A 15,154-nucleotide genomic window follows, 5' to 3' on the forward strand; every position below is an offset into this window, starting at 1 on the left:
TCCTGGCTCGTGGCTGTTTGAATCAAACAGCACGTTCTTTCAGTTGTTTGCATTAGGCAGAGTACAGACCATACTCATCCAGCCGATGCTTACAAAACCCAAAACAAAATGTCTACTGTTGGAAGCGATTCAAATGATTGGGCAGCACTTGCTGCACAATCCTGAGTGTGCTAATAGCTACGCTGACAACCAATCAGTTGAGGTCGTAATGTGGCTCATTTACATTTGCTAGAAGCAACGCACAGGGACACATTCTCTGCAAACAAAGGGAATATGTTCAAGCCTTGCACTTTTAAAAATTACCCAGGAGCTCGGGCAGCCTATCATTCTTTGTTGCTTTCTCCATGGCAACGCCTCGGCCAATCATAGTCGACTTGCCTACCAGAAAACACCTTTTTCTCCTGTAGTATAAATTGTTGCGATCATTTGACGTTTGGAATTCTTACATTTGTCCTGATGAGTACAAGATGAAAAGCTTCAACAAGGTGAAAGTGACTGCTCTTGACATCAAGGCAGCATTTGACTGAGTGTGGCATCAAGGAGTCCTAACGAAACTGGAGCCAATGGGAATCAGAGGGAAAACTCTCCGCTGGTTGGAGTCATACCTAGCACAAAGGAAGATGGTTGCAGTTGTTGGAGGTCAGTCACCTCAGCTCCAGGACATCACTGCAGGAGTTCCTCAGGGTAGTGTCCTAGGCCCAACCATCTTCAGCTGCTTCATCAATGACCTTCCTTTCATCATAAGGTCAGAAGTGGGGATATTCGCTGATGATTGCACAATGTTCAGCACCGTTCGCAACTCCTCAGATATTGAAGCAGTCCATGTCCAAATGCAGCAAGACCGGGACAATATCCAGGCTTGGGCTGACAAGTGGCAAGTAACATTCATGACACACAAGTGTCAGGCAATGACCATCTCCAACAAGAAAAAATCTAACCATCATCCCTTGACATTCAATAGCATTACCATCACTGAATCCCCCACTATCAACATCCGGGGGGTTACCAGAAACTCAACTGGACCAGTTATATAAATACTGTGGCTACAAGATCAGGTCAGAAGCTGAGTAACCCACCTCCTGATCCCCAAAACCTGTCCACCACCTAGAAGGCACAAGTCAGGAATATGATGGAATACTCTCCACTTGCCTGGATGAGTGCAGCTCCAACAACACTCAAGAAGTTTGACACCATCCAGGTCAAAACAGCCTGCTTGATTGGCACCACATCCACAAACATTTACCCCTCTACCACAGACACACAGTAGCAGCAGTGTGTACCATCTACAAGATGCACTGTGTAGTAAAACACCTAGGCTCCTTCGACAGCACCTTCCAAACCCACGGCCATTACCATCTAGAAGGACAAGGGCAGCAGATAGATGGTAACGCCACCACCTGGAAGTTCCTCTCCAAGTCACTCACCATCCTGACTTGGAAATATATCGCCATTCCTTCACTGTCACTGGGTCAAAATCCTGGAACTCCCTCCCTAACAGCACTGTGGGTGTACCTACACCACAGGGGCTGCAGCGGTTCAAGAAGGCAGCTCACCACCACCTTCTCAAGGGCAATTATTGATAGGCATAAAATGCTGGCCCAGCCAGTGACACCCACATCCCATAAATGAGTAAAAAGAAAAGTTTCCCTTTTCAGTGATAGAGGTAATTGTGCTGTATATGGGATATCCACATGGACGAGTAGCGTCAGTAGAATCTGCATCTCTCTGACCTCTTTATCTTCTCGTCTTTCTATTCTGTAGTCCCCCTCTTTCTCTCTTCCTGTCCTGGTCAACTCTTAAGTGAATTCTCCTTATTTTATTTACCTCCAGGATAATGGGAAACCTCTGGGTGGAATCGACCCAGATTCGCACAAAGTGCGGCAATCGGCGGGAAAAAACTTTTCACCCGCCGGCCGCAAATGGCGTTTCTTTGTGCCGCATCATCCCATTCCCGCCTAATTAATTACACAGCTGCGGGAAACACGCCACCTCGCCGGCGGGCAGCCTTCCATTTACCCACCACGCCGTTAGCTCCCCCTCACCACCCAACCCCCCCCCCCCCCACCACCGGCTTCCTCTCAGAGGGCCCCACATTCCCACACCTCTCAATGCTTGTAGCCCAGCTCTGAAGACATGGCACAAGAGTGCAGCTCCCCGATTAAGTGACACACCCCTGGGGTGCATTGTGGACTCCGTGGAGGTCCACCGCGATGTCCTGTCTACCACACCCCCCACCCCTCCGGCTCTGGCCACAGGCGGCCCATCAGCCTCACCACTCGGGCTTGGGGAGGCGGTGGTCAGTGCCACTGCTGCACACAGGAGGTCGGCCTTCCAGTACCGAAAATGGATGAATGATCTCATCTGTTCTGCCAGGGCAAGGTAACCATCTCAACGCTCTAAACTCACACACACACACCCTCACACGTCCATCTGACCTCATCTCCTCTGGACTCTGCCTCCTCAGCCCTCACCCTCTTGAGGCCACTTGCACAGGTCAACAAGTGCCCCCATACAACACACACACCCGGGGATACCCCTGTCCCCAGCACAGCCCTCGCCCTGCAGCCTGAGGCCACTTCTCCTCCTTCCCCAAGCAAGCCCTAGCCCTGCAGCCATTGAAAATCCACCCACACACGGCTGGTCTGATAGGTAGAGACCTGCCCTTGATCTCCCCTAAAAGTGACGTAGTGCTGCCTGTGAATCCTGGCGTTGATGACCACGACTGCTGCCTGAAGCAAGGTAGGCAAACGAACCTGGCAGTCCCGAGCGGAGTGCAGCTCGCCAGCTGCCCATCGCTTATGTACAGTTGTGAAACACGTCAGCGTGCAGTGCAGTCACACTGACCAGCCGGGGGAGGTCATTCCATGAGCAGGGCTGAAAATGAGATGCAAAAGTATTGAAATTATGTTCCTGACGCGTGGCAGCGGGAAGTATGGTGCCGCTATTGACGGGCGGAGCGGACAATCACAAACGGGTTTCACGATGGCGTAACATTGATTTTTGGCCTTCAGGCCATGTTGTCCCACCCTGCTCACCCTGACACCCAACACCAGTGGGACCGGAAAATCCTGGTCTACATCCTTTAACTTAGAGAGGATTCAGTAAACACAGACCCTGATTTCATAGAGGATTCAGTAAACACAGACCCTGATTTCATAGAGGATTCAGTAAACACAGACCCTGATTTCATAGAGGATTCAGTAAACACAGACCCTGATTTCATAGAGGATTCAGTAAACACAGACCCTGATTTAATAGAGGATTCAGTAAACACAGGCCCTGATTTAATAGAGGATTCAGTAAACACAGACCCTGATTTAATAGAGGATTCAGTAAACACAGACCCTGATTTAATAGAGGATTCAGTAAACACAGACCCTGATTTAATAGAGGATTCAGTAAACACAGGCCCTGACTTAATAGAAGATTCAGTAAACACAGACCCTGATTTAATAGAGGATTCAGTAAACACAGACCCTGATTTAATAGAGGATTCAGTAAACACAGACCCTGATTTAATAGAGGATTCAGTAAACACAGACCCTGATTTAATAGAGGATTCAGTAAACACAGACCCTGATTTAATAGAGCATTCAGTAAACACAGACCCTGATTTAATAGAGGATTCAGTAAACACAGGCCCTGACTTAATAGAAGATTCAGTAAACACAGACCCTGACTTAATAGAAGATTCAGTAAACACAGACCCTGATTTAATAGAAGATTCAGTAAACACAGACCCTGACTTAATAGAAGATTCAGTAAACACAGACCCTGACTTAATAGAAGATTCAGTAAACACAGACCCTGATTTAATAGAGGATTCAGTAAACACAGACCCTGAATTAATAGAGGATTCAATAACATACAGACCCTGATTTAATAGAGGATTCAGTAACATACCGATCCTGATTTAATAGAGGATTCAGTAACATACAGACCCTGATTTAATACAGGATTCATTAAACACAGGCCCTGATTTAATAGAGGATTCAGTAAACACAGACTCTGATTTATTGTAGATTCTTGCCTATCTCCTTTCTAAGATCTGACACAGGCATTGAGGGCAGTGGGTAGATTTGAACAGGCCAACCTCCCATGTGTCTGTACACATGGAAGGAAAGGTTCAAACTGGGGAAAAGTGAATTTAGGACTGATATTGTTCACTCTGTCAGGATGGATGGTCTTCTGGGAATGGTAGTGTTGTGAGGGAGAAAACGCTGGTATTGGTTGAAGAATATTTAATTCAGCTTTGAGGTCCTTGCACTGCTGTCAGCCTTTCCACACCGTAAACTTGCTCTCTTAACTCAGCGGTAACTGAATAGCTGACTCCTGACACACTTGGAATTATTGAATCTGCAGCTGGGATTGAGGTGTTTGTTGGGTTCTCCATAAGCAGGTGCTGATATCTAAACAGAGAAGGAAACAATTGAAGATCCCAATACTTGGGAAAGAGGATAGGTGGGCAGAGGAGTTGAAGGAGGTTCCCAGATGGATGAGTTTAACCTGCCTGTGCCCATGTCTGACAGAATTTATAAATCTACTCTCCTGGCTTCCTGCAGTCTGATAATTTCTCTTTTGCTTCTTTCTTTCAGTCCCCTCTTTCACATTCACACCGACAGGTAAATATTCCTGTTCCTTTTAATATGTTCCTGCATGCGCATGCTTTAACTTGCAATTATGATTTGCCACCTTACATTCCTGTAAACCTTTCTCCCTCAGACTCTGGTTGGGTTTTTAAACGGTTTAACGCACCATTTCACCCTGTTTCGGTTTGGACAACGCAATGCCTTTTTTATTTCGGGTTATTCGTGAAAATATTGGCGGGATCCTCAGTTCATTGTCAAGCCCTAGACCTCCCTTCCCACCACCCTGGAGCCAAGGTGGGCACATGGGGTTCAAGTACAGAGCAGCCATGATCTGATTGGATGGCGGAGCAGTCTCCTGGGGCTGAATGGGCTCCTTATAGAGTCATATAGCACAGAAAGAGGCCATTCAGCCCATCACCCCTGTGGCAGGTTTCTGAAAGACCTCTCCAATTCATTCCACTCTCTGCTCTTTCTCCATGAACCTACTCTAATCTCTGTCTATCTCTTCTGGTCCCTTTCTACCAGCTCCCTTACTACTCCGCAATGTAGTATTGAGCATTTTGGACTGGGAAGGGGGTGGGGTCCCAGGCTGTTTACAGCAACAAAGAGATTTGACCAGGGTTTGGTTCCTTTTTCCTGATCCAGAGAGTATGCTTTCCAGTCCTGACTGGACTTTTTTTTAAGAGGTTTTACCACATGACATGAAGGCTGATCCATGTGTTCATATTTTGATGGAGACTCTGACTTTTTATGGACGGTGCTGATATTGAGAACACTGGTCCTGGCATTGGGTTTTTAAATAACTTCTAGTCCAGCATTTATTGCCCATCCCTAATTGCCCTTGAGAAGGTGGTGGTGAGCTGCCTTCTTGAGCCGCTGCAGTCCATGTGGTGTAGGTACACCCACAGTGCTGTTAGGGAGGGAGTCCCAGGATTTTGACCCAGTGACAGTGAAGGAACGGCTGACATATTTCCAAGTCAGGATGGTGAGTGGCTTGGAGGGGAACTTCCAGGTGGTGGTGTTCCCTGCTATCTGCTGCCCTTGTCCTTCTAGGTGATAGTGGTCGTGGGTTTGGAAGGTGCTGTCGGAGGAGACTTGGTGAGTTGCTGCAGTGCATCTTGCAGGTGGTACACGCTGCTGCCTCTGCGTTGGTGGTGAAGGGAGTGAATGTTGAAGGTGATGGATGTGGTGCTGATCAAGCGGGGCTGCTTTGTCCTGGATGATGTTGAATGATGTCGGAGCTGCACTCACCCAGGCTAGTGGGGAGTTTCCATCACACCACAAAAACAAAAATAGAAATACCTGGAAAAACTCAGCATCTTGATGCTGTCAGACCTGCTGAGTTTTTCCAGGTATTTTTATCTTTGTTTTGGATTTCCAGCATCCACAGTTTTTTGCTTTGATCTTAGTTTCCATCACGCTCCTGACTTGTGCCTTGTAGATGGTGGACAGGCTTTGGGGAGTCAGGAGGTGAGTTACTCGCTGCAGGATTCCCAGCTTTTGACCAAGTAAACTTTGTGTGGATGTGCTGATATTAGGGGGCTGGGGTTACAGAGTGACCATCCTTTTCTCTCTTTGGACAATTGCTGTTGTGTTCTGGGAAAAAGCATCATGAGGCAAGAGAGAAACATTTCCTGAAAGGTGTTCCAAGAGATCATCCTGAATGAAACCATCAGGATTTACAGGGATGAGGGTCATGCTACTGCATCTTGATTCACCCATCACATGATGTAACAAGAAGCATTTATTTTTGATTACAGTGGCCTATCAGAGAGGAGGTGAAAGCGTCAGCAGTGGAGCAAGGTAAGATAATTGTTTGGTTATTGTTTAGTCAAGGGCGAAGGTCCAGGGTGGGTCAGCTGATCTCAATGCGGCTGTCAGAGCCCCCCAGTGTGTGAGTGTGTGTGTGTGTCTATGGGCAGAATTTTACATCCCTCGGGCAGGCATGCGCCTGACCTGATTGGGCATAAGATAGCGCTCAGTGACCGCAGGCGAGCATCGGGCCAGGCGGCCTTTGCATTTTTGAGGAAACATCATCCACGGGCGGGATGAGGTTTCCGAGATCAATGTTTTGACAGAACTTGTATTATCTAAACGTTCAGGCGAGTGAGTCCCATGTGCGGAAATGTTTTCTGGGATTTTAATATCTTCACTTTTGTTATTAAAATTCTTCAGCTCCCGGGGGGCAGCTCTGTGCCTTCGGGGGGCTTCCCATTGCTTCCTCAGCGCCTGCGCAGACTCCAGCACTCGTGTGTGAGTGTGTGTGTGAAAATTGTCTGTCCTGTTTCTTACGTTACAACAGTGACTACGCTTACAAAGTATTTCATTGGCTGAAAAGCGCCCTGGGCCATGGTGACACTGCAGACAGCAATGTCGAAGTGAGAATTCCTTCGTTCCTTACCGTTCAACATGATAGCCTCCCCCCGATTCACCCCACCCTCCAGTATTCCGCATGTGAACTCTGAGCATGAGCGTGGGAAGCATGTTGAAATATAAAGAGCATTGGCAGCAAGCTGATCCCCAGTTCTCACCTGAAGTTTCACCTCGGCTGCAGGACTCCCACGATACCCATTGGAAGCAGGAACTTGGGCCGAATTTTTAACCCCCCCTCTGCTCTGAAACACAAAATTACATTTGCGTGGCACTTTTAAAGTAACAAAACCACCCAAGGAGCCTTATCAAGAAAAGCATTACTGACTCGGGGCCGCCGAAGGAGGTATCGAAACAGATGACCAAAAGCTTGGTCAAAGAGCATCAGAGAGGAGGGAGGTGCGGAGGCTTAAAGAGGGATTTCCAGAGCTTGTGGCCCAGGTAGCTGAAGGCACGGCCACCACTGATAGAGCAACTGAAATTAGGAATGTGCAAGAAGAAGCCAGAATCAGAGGAGTGCAGAGATCATGGAGAGTCGTAGGGACTGGAGAGATAGGGAGGGGGCAAGGACATGGAGGGAGCTGAAAACAAAGATGATAATTGTAATGGTGAGGGTTTTAAGGTTTTAAAATGATGGATAAAAAGACTGGGTCCCGGACTGAAAATTGTAACTGAGCATAGACCAGGGGAGAGATGGAGAGGTGAGAGAAGGAGGGGAGGCAGGAATTGAACCTGGGGCCTTCCCTGGACATTTTTCAGGTGGGATATTAAACTCTGTTGGGTGCGGCTCAGTAACACAGGGGGGGAACATGTTTGAACAACAGGAGCCAATAGGGGGAAGTTCACATACTTCTAAAACTTTTACTATGTTTTATTTTGTTTCTCTTCTTCCTTTATCAGACCAGGTTTACTGAACATCGGCGACTCAAACCAGCCCTGGTTAGCGGACACCTGGCCCAACACGGGAACCAGTCACAACGACTGTAGCATCAACTGCTGCACCTCAACCAATGCCAACAGCGATAGTAACCTTACAACTTACAGCAGGCCAGGTGGGTCTCATTCAAGCCTGACGGCCTATTCTAAAAGCCGCAAATGTGCTTGGGACATAATAGGCCCGGATCTTCACCGAATCAGGTTGACTCCAGAACCATTGGAAATTATGGCAGGCCGGACCTGATTCTGGGACACCCGCACTTCCCCCCACCACCCCCCCACCCCCCACCCCACCACCCCCAGGCACCCTCAGTATTTGTTGGTGTGGGATAACGGTGTGGCTGGTGTACCCACACCCTGCAGTCCCAGCCTGGCTGGCCCAGGGATAGGCATCTCCCGCTGACCGCAATTTACACGGAGGCTTCCTCTGGAGCTCGTGGTTCACTGCCTCCCAGAGGAGTCATGAACCATAGTTAGGGTTTGGGAACCTTCTGAAAATTAAGTGTAAAAGGTCTTACCCGTGGCCCCCGTGCTGCCTCTATGCCCATTCACCCAGTAAGCACTATGTCAGAACCCATGAACCATAGAATAACAGTGGCAAGTTTTGAAATGTTCATGAAAAGAACGCCCATTTAGCAATCGCTTTGAAGAACGTCTGTTCTTACAACCCTATAAAAGTGTCAATCGGGCAAGGCCATTATAATATCACCTGCAGAGGGCAGAATTTTACAGCCCTGTTTCGGTGGGGATGGGGCCATAAAATGAGGTGGGACATTATGAACCCCACTGATGACAGCGGGAACGTAAAATCCCACTGTCGTAAAATTCTGCCCAGATGTTCTGCCCATTTCACATCTCTTAATCTTCACCAAATAAATATACAGGCATTGACAAGAGCGATGGCAGAAGGGTAGCTTATTGTAACTTATCATATATATGTTAATGAAGCAAAGTAAACATTCCACTTCCATTGCTCTGGGAATCTAAAACACGGGGAGACAGTCTCAGGATAAGAGGCCGATCATTTAGGACTCAGATGAGGAAAAATTACTTCACTCAAGGGGTTGCAAATCTTAGGAATTCTCTGACCCAGGGGGTTGTGGATGTTCCATTGTTGAATACATTTAAGGCTGCGATAGACAGATTTTTGGTCTCTCAGGGAATCAAGGGATATGAGGAGCAGGCAGGAAATTGGAGTTGAATCTCAAGATCAGCCATGTTTATATTGAATGGCAGAGGAGGATTGATGGGCCATATGGTCTACCCCTGCTCCCGTTTCTTGCATTCTTGTGGTCAGTTTGTCCACATAGACCCGGCTGAGCTAATGTATTTGTGAGTCTTGGAGCTCAGCCAAGCATTCATGATGTTGTGAGGCTCTACCACAATGTTAAATGGGATAGATTTCAACCAGATCTACAACTCAAAACTGGGCAACCGTGAGGTGCTGTTGGCCATCATTTTTAGCAGAAGTGTATAGAATTACAACCTGTAACCTGATGGCCCAACATATCCCCCACCCTACCATTACCATCCAGCTGGGGAATCAACCCTGGTTCAATGAAGAGTGCAGGAGGGCATGCCAGGAGCAACAACAGGCATACCTAAAAATGAGGTGTCATCCTGGTGAAGCTACAATCCAGGATTACTTGTGTGCTGAACAGCATAAGCAGCATGTGATAGAGCCAAGCAATCCCACAACTGACGGATCAGATCTAAGACCTGCAGTTCCTCTGCATCCAGTCATGAATGGTGGTGAATAATTAAACAACTCACAGGCGGAGAAGGCTCCACAAATATCCCCATCCTCAATGATGGAGGAGCCCAGCACATCAGTGCAAAAGATAAGGCTGTAGCATTTGCAACAATCATCACCTAGAAGTGTCGAGTGGATGATCCATCTTGGTCTCCTCCGGAGGTTCCCAGCGTCATGGATGCCAACCTTCAGCCAATTCAATTCACTCCATGTGATATCTAGAAATGGCAGAACGCACTGAATACTGCAAAGGGCCCTAACGATATGCCGGCAATAGTACTGAAGACTTGTGCTCCAGAACTTGCTGCACCCCTAGCCAAGCTGTTCCAGCACAGCTACAACACTGGCATCTACCCAGCTATGTGAAAAATTGCCCAGTTATGTCCTGAACACAAAAAGCAGGACAAATCCAACCCAGCCAATTACTGCCCCATCAGTCTACTCTCGATCATCAGTAAAGTGATGGAAGGGGTCATCAACAGTGCTATCAAGCGCCATTTGTTTAGCAATAACCTGCTCACTGATGCTCAGTTTGGGTTCTACCAGGGCCACTCAGCTCCTGACCTCATTACAGCTTTGGTCCAGACATGGATGAAAGAGCTGAGCTCCCGAGGTGAGGTGAGAGTGAATGCAAATGCAGCATTTGACCGAGTGTGGCATCAAGGAACCCTAGTCAACGGGAATCAAGGGAAAACTCTCTGCTGGTTGGAGTTATACCTAGCACAAAAGAAGATGGTTGTGGTTGTAGGAGGTCAATCATCTCAGAGCTGGAACATCACTGCAGGAGTTCCTCAGGGTAGTGGAGTTCCCTTCCTGACAGTACTATGGCGTACCTATACCACATGGACTGAAACGGTGCTGTCTCCTTTTCGAGGCAATTAGGGATGGGCAAAAGATGCTGGCTTAGCCAGCGGCACCCACATACCGTGAATGAATTTAAAAAAATGAGCCCAGATGGACAACCAGATGTCTGGCAATTTATTTCTGCTGATACGTTCCCCAGATGGGCTCATTATGAATGGTTGGCTGAGCTCCAGGAATCACAAATTGAATTAGTTTAGTAAGGATCTGTTTGGACAAACTGAATTAGAGTATTTGTATTGCTTGCTTGACATCTTTATGAGGTTATAACAAGTTGTTGATTCTGTGGTCTGCGTTGTCAATATCCGAATGTTTATTTGGACTGGGAATAGTGGCTGGCATGTTGGAGTGAGGAGGTGGGTAATGGGCCAGGGAGAACGGTGCACGCCTTGCAAAGCTTAACATTTCTCTCTCTTGCGCCCCCATTGTCTCTCCTTCCATTCTGCTCAGCTGACTGCATAGCCAACTATAACAATCAACTGGAGAACAAGCAAACCAACTTGATGCTGCCCGAGTCTACGGTCTACGGAGACATGGACCTGAGCAACAAGATCAATGAGATGAAGACCTTCAACAGCCCCAACCTGAAGGAGGGTCGCTGCCTAAACCAGACGGTACAGCCCACTCCCTACGCCACGACACAGCTCATTCAGACCACACTGGGGAACAACATGAACAGCGGTGGAATGGAAGTGAATGATAAGCATTGGAAACCGTCACTACAAGCCAAACAGGAGATATCCCCAATGCAGTACAACATCATGGAGCAAAATAAACTCAATAAAGGTAAATAACAAAGAACTTATTATGTTCCTATAGTGCCCTTCACAGCTTCAGGAATCGCAAAGCCCTACAGCCAATCACTCTCTCCTTTAATGTATGGCCACTGTTATAACATGGCAATTTGCACACAGCAAGCTCCCACAAAGAAACATTGTGATATTAACCCAATCGTCTGGTGGTTGAGGGCTAAATATTGACCCAGAACATTGGGGAAAGCTCCCCCTTCTCTTCTCCGCAGTAGTGACAGTCAAGTCCTTTTGCATCCATCTGAGACAGTCTTTATTTAACATCTCATTGGAAAGACACGCCTCTGACATTGAAGAATGAGGTGACCCAGGAAAAGTGAGTGGTTTTTAGCAAATGAAAACAGGACCGAATATTGCTTTGTGTGGTCCAGTCACAGCAGGCAGTGGATGACTAAAACCACATAGCCTTTCAGATCTACGTTCTTTTCACTGCAGGGAGTGGGGGTGAGGGCCATAGCAGTGGGAATGACCAGGGTGAGAGAGAGTAATGGTTTGAGTGAGGACTCAGGCATCAAAAGTAAAGATGAAAGGTGGTGATGAGCTGAAGAATGTCAGAAATGAAGGGACACAGCGAGAGAGTTCGGAATTTCAGAGTTGTAAGCGAATTCAGTAAAGAATATTTTCCAGCAATGGACACAGACGGAGATATGGTTGGGGAGGGGCAGGGAATGTGGTTGTGAGTGATAGAAGACAATGATCAGAGATGATGTGATCTGTAATTGATACAATGGGACTGGTATGAACATGTGAGATGGGTAAGGTCAGGGAGGTGGCTGTGAATATGGGTTGGAGAATTTACATGGAGGGAGAGATTTAGGGAGGAAAAGAGGATAGTGAACTCGAGGAAAGGGAGAATGATGAGTTAGGATGAAGGATGAAATCACCGAGGATGAGAAATCATTCAGTGCAGAGGCTGAGGAAGGAAAGCAGCAAAGATATCTTGGTGAGAAAACTTTTATGGTACTCAGGTGAGTGGGAGGGGACAAGGATTTTAAATGAGGTGAGAAGATGGAACAACGAGAGAGGGTCAAAGGAAGAGGGAGATCCAGAGGAGTGGGGAGTCACGCCAAAGTGTGTTTCACAAGAATCAAACTGGAGTGCTTGGAATTGAACCTAGGCTATCTACTCCTCAATATTACTGGTCCAGTAATATAACCATGGCACTATCATATAGCCTGCTAAATTCACTAATGGCAGGCACAGACGTAGGGCAAACCTGAGTGACAAATTCAGACATACTTCCTGCCCAATGACTCAGGCCAGGATGGATGTGTGTGAACAACAGGTGTTGTGCAGCAGTGGTACCCACACGATCAGTATCTAGCTGGCTCTTTCTGAATACCCACAAGAGAACTGGCCACTTAGGTCAATACTAGAGATGCAACAGTGAATCAGAACCCTGTATCTAACCCTGGGAGTGTGTGATGGGGACAGTGTAGAGGGAGCTTTACTCTGTATCTAACCCCGTGCTGTACCTGTCCTGGGAGTGTTTGATGGAGACATTGTAGAGGGAGCTTTACTCTGTATATAACCCCGTGCTGTACCTGTGCTGGGAGTGTTTGGCTGGAGTGTTTGATCTAATTCCTGTTCTTCCATCTCTATTTCCTTTCAGATTACCGACTAGCGGAAACGAACAGCATTCCCACAATTCCATACAACCAGACGAGTGAGCATGGCACAAGTGGGTCCTACAACAGCTCAGATCGAGGCAGCAACACGTCGGGTTAGTTAATGGTCTTTTTGGCATTTTATGAAACCACATGGCATTGCAGAAATAACTGGCATCAGTATTTGCTTTCCAGCTGAAGAGTTTGGTTAGAATGAGGAACTTACCATCACAGAGTGGCTAAAGGAAAGCTGGATAAATACACATGGGGTGAATATGGAAGACAGGGTTATGTTAATAGGAGGAGATGAAGCAACTAAAGTAGGAGGAGGCTTGTGTGGAGCATAAACATCAGCACAGACCAGTTGAGCTGAATAGCCAATTTTTGGATGTAAATTCAATGTAATTCAACGCAGAATCCTGCATTCGAAAGTCACAAGGCCAGATCTGCGTAGAATTAAATAATATTTCTAGCACAGAAACAGGCCATTTTGCCCACTTGGTCTAAACTGGTGTTTATGTGTTTACTACACATCTTCACCTCACCCCATCACCATATCCTTCTCTTCCTTTCCTCCTCACGTTTATCCAGCTTCCCCTTAAATGCAAGTACGCCACTTGCCTCAACTGCTCTCTGTGGTAGCAAGTTCCACCTTCTTGCTATTCTCTGGGTGAAGAAGCTTCTCCTGAATTCCCAAATTTGATTTATATTCTCAGCTGTGGCTCCATTGACGGCACTCATCTTCGAGTCAGCAGGCTGTGGGTCCAAGGTCCACTCCAGAAACGTGAGCACAAAACTCTATCTAGACACTCCTGGAGTCGGGACCGAGGGACTGCTGCACGGGAGAGGTGTTGTCTTATGATGGAACATTAAATCGAGGGCTCTAACTCTCCTTTCAGCTGACCATAAAAGATCCTATAGTCAACAACTTCAGAGTAGAACAGTGGAATGCCCGTGGTATCCAGGCCATTGCTTATCTCTTAATCAATAAGCTGTGTTTGTGGGAGCTTGCTGTGCACACATTAGCTGCCACATTTCCTACATCACAACGGTGACTGTACTTCAAAAGTATTTAACTGACTGTGAAGTGCTTTTGAGCGTCCTGCAGTTGCAAAAGGCGCTACGTAAATGCAAGTCTCCCTTTCCTCCTGGTGGAGAAGTTCCTTCTGAATTCCCTGTTGGGTTTAATAGTGACCATTTTAAGCTTATGGATTCCACCAGAGGCCTACCCCTATCCAACTCTGCGATACTGTTTAAACTCTTGGTCTCGCCTCAAAACAGCTCAGAAACGACCATATTGCTAACCCTGCTCCACCCTTACCCTGTCTCACTTCACTTGTTCATGGAGTGTAAATGGCCCGTGTATTCTGGGACCCTTTTGTATTAGGGACAATGTTGGATATTCTCAGCCAAAAGAAAGAAAAAAATGTGAGAAAAGCAAGTGACCGAACAAAGGACTTTAAAACGAGTGAAAGGTTTTGATAGAGCGGATAAAGAGAGAATGTTTCCTCTTGTGAGGAAGAGCATAACTAGAGGCCATCAGTATAAGATAGTCACCAAGAAATCCAGTGGGGAATACAGGAGAAACTTCATCACCCAAAGAGTGGTGAGACTGTGAAATGCGCTACCACTGGGAGTGGTTGAAGTGAATAATATCGATGTATTTAACTAGACAAGGATATGAGGGAGAAGGGAATAGCCAGTTACAGTGGCTGATTTAGATGAGAGGAGGCTTGAGTTGTCCATAACCACTGGCATGGTTAAGCTGAATGGCCTGTTTCTGTGCCATGTATCCTGAGTAATTCAAAGTTATTCCATCTAAGTATTCCGACAGAAGATCACAATCTTTTTATCTGCTCTGTGTCCAGGGAGCCAGGGGCACAAGAAGAACGTTCGAACACCAAAATTGCCCAAACAGGGTGGCATGAATTGGGCAGATCTCTTACCACCACCTCCAGCTCACCCGCCTCCCACAACATCCAATCCCGATGAATACAGTGTCACAGAGGAAAGGTACGTAGCCCTTGCTTTCATCTATTCAGCACTCGAGGCTTTCCTCCATCCAACCCTGCAAATGCTGGTTCTCATTGAGGCATGGGTTCCGTGGGCACTGTACGCCCACAAGCGCCACTTATTCCAGGCATATTGGCAATTCACCTGCTGCCAGTGTTGGCCAGTAAAATCAAGCCCCAACAGAGTGAGATCATAATCCCAGCCAGCATCTCAGGG

The 15,154-nt window shown here is 47.1% G+C and overlaps 1 protein-coding gene across 4 annotated transcripts in view; it reads left to right on the forward strand.

Moving 5' to 3' along the window:
• Window positions 1–15,154, forward strand: part of robo1 (roundabout, axon guidance receptor, homolog 1 (Drosophila)) — a 439,384-nt gene that overhangs the window by 384,970 nt on the left and 39,260 nt on the right. For 2 of the 4 annotated variants that reach the window (XM_041211417.1, XM_041211419.1), the window contains 6 exons: window positions 4,596–4,622; window positions 6,350–6,392; window positions 7,860–8,011; window positions 10,960–11,295; window positions 12,931–13,041; window positions 14,794–14,938. In XM_041211417.1, coding sequence (XP_041067351.1) covers window positions 4,596–4,622; window positions 6,350–6,392; window positions 7,860–8,011; window positions 10,960–11,295; window positions 12,931–13,041; window positions 14,794–14,938 — 814 coding nt within the window. The remainder of the gene's footprint in view (window positions 1–4,595; window positions 4,623–6,349; window positions 6,393–7,859; window positions 8,012–10,959; window positions 11,296–12,930; window positions 13,042–14,793; window positions 14,939–15,154) is intronic. The other 2 variants (XM_041211420.1, XM_041211421.1) reach the window with 1 other exon arrangement.

The sequence above is a fragment of the Carcharodon carcharias genome, chromosome 18 (assembly GCF_017639515.1).
Source record: "Carcharodon carcharias isolate sCarCar2 chromosome 18, sCarCar2.pri, whole genome shotgun sequence".
Taxonomy (NCBI): domain Eukaryota; kingdom Metazoa; phylum Chordata; class Chondrichthyes; order Lamniformes; family Lamnidae; genus Carcharodon; species Carcharodon carcharias.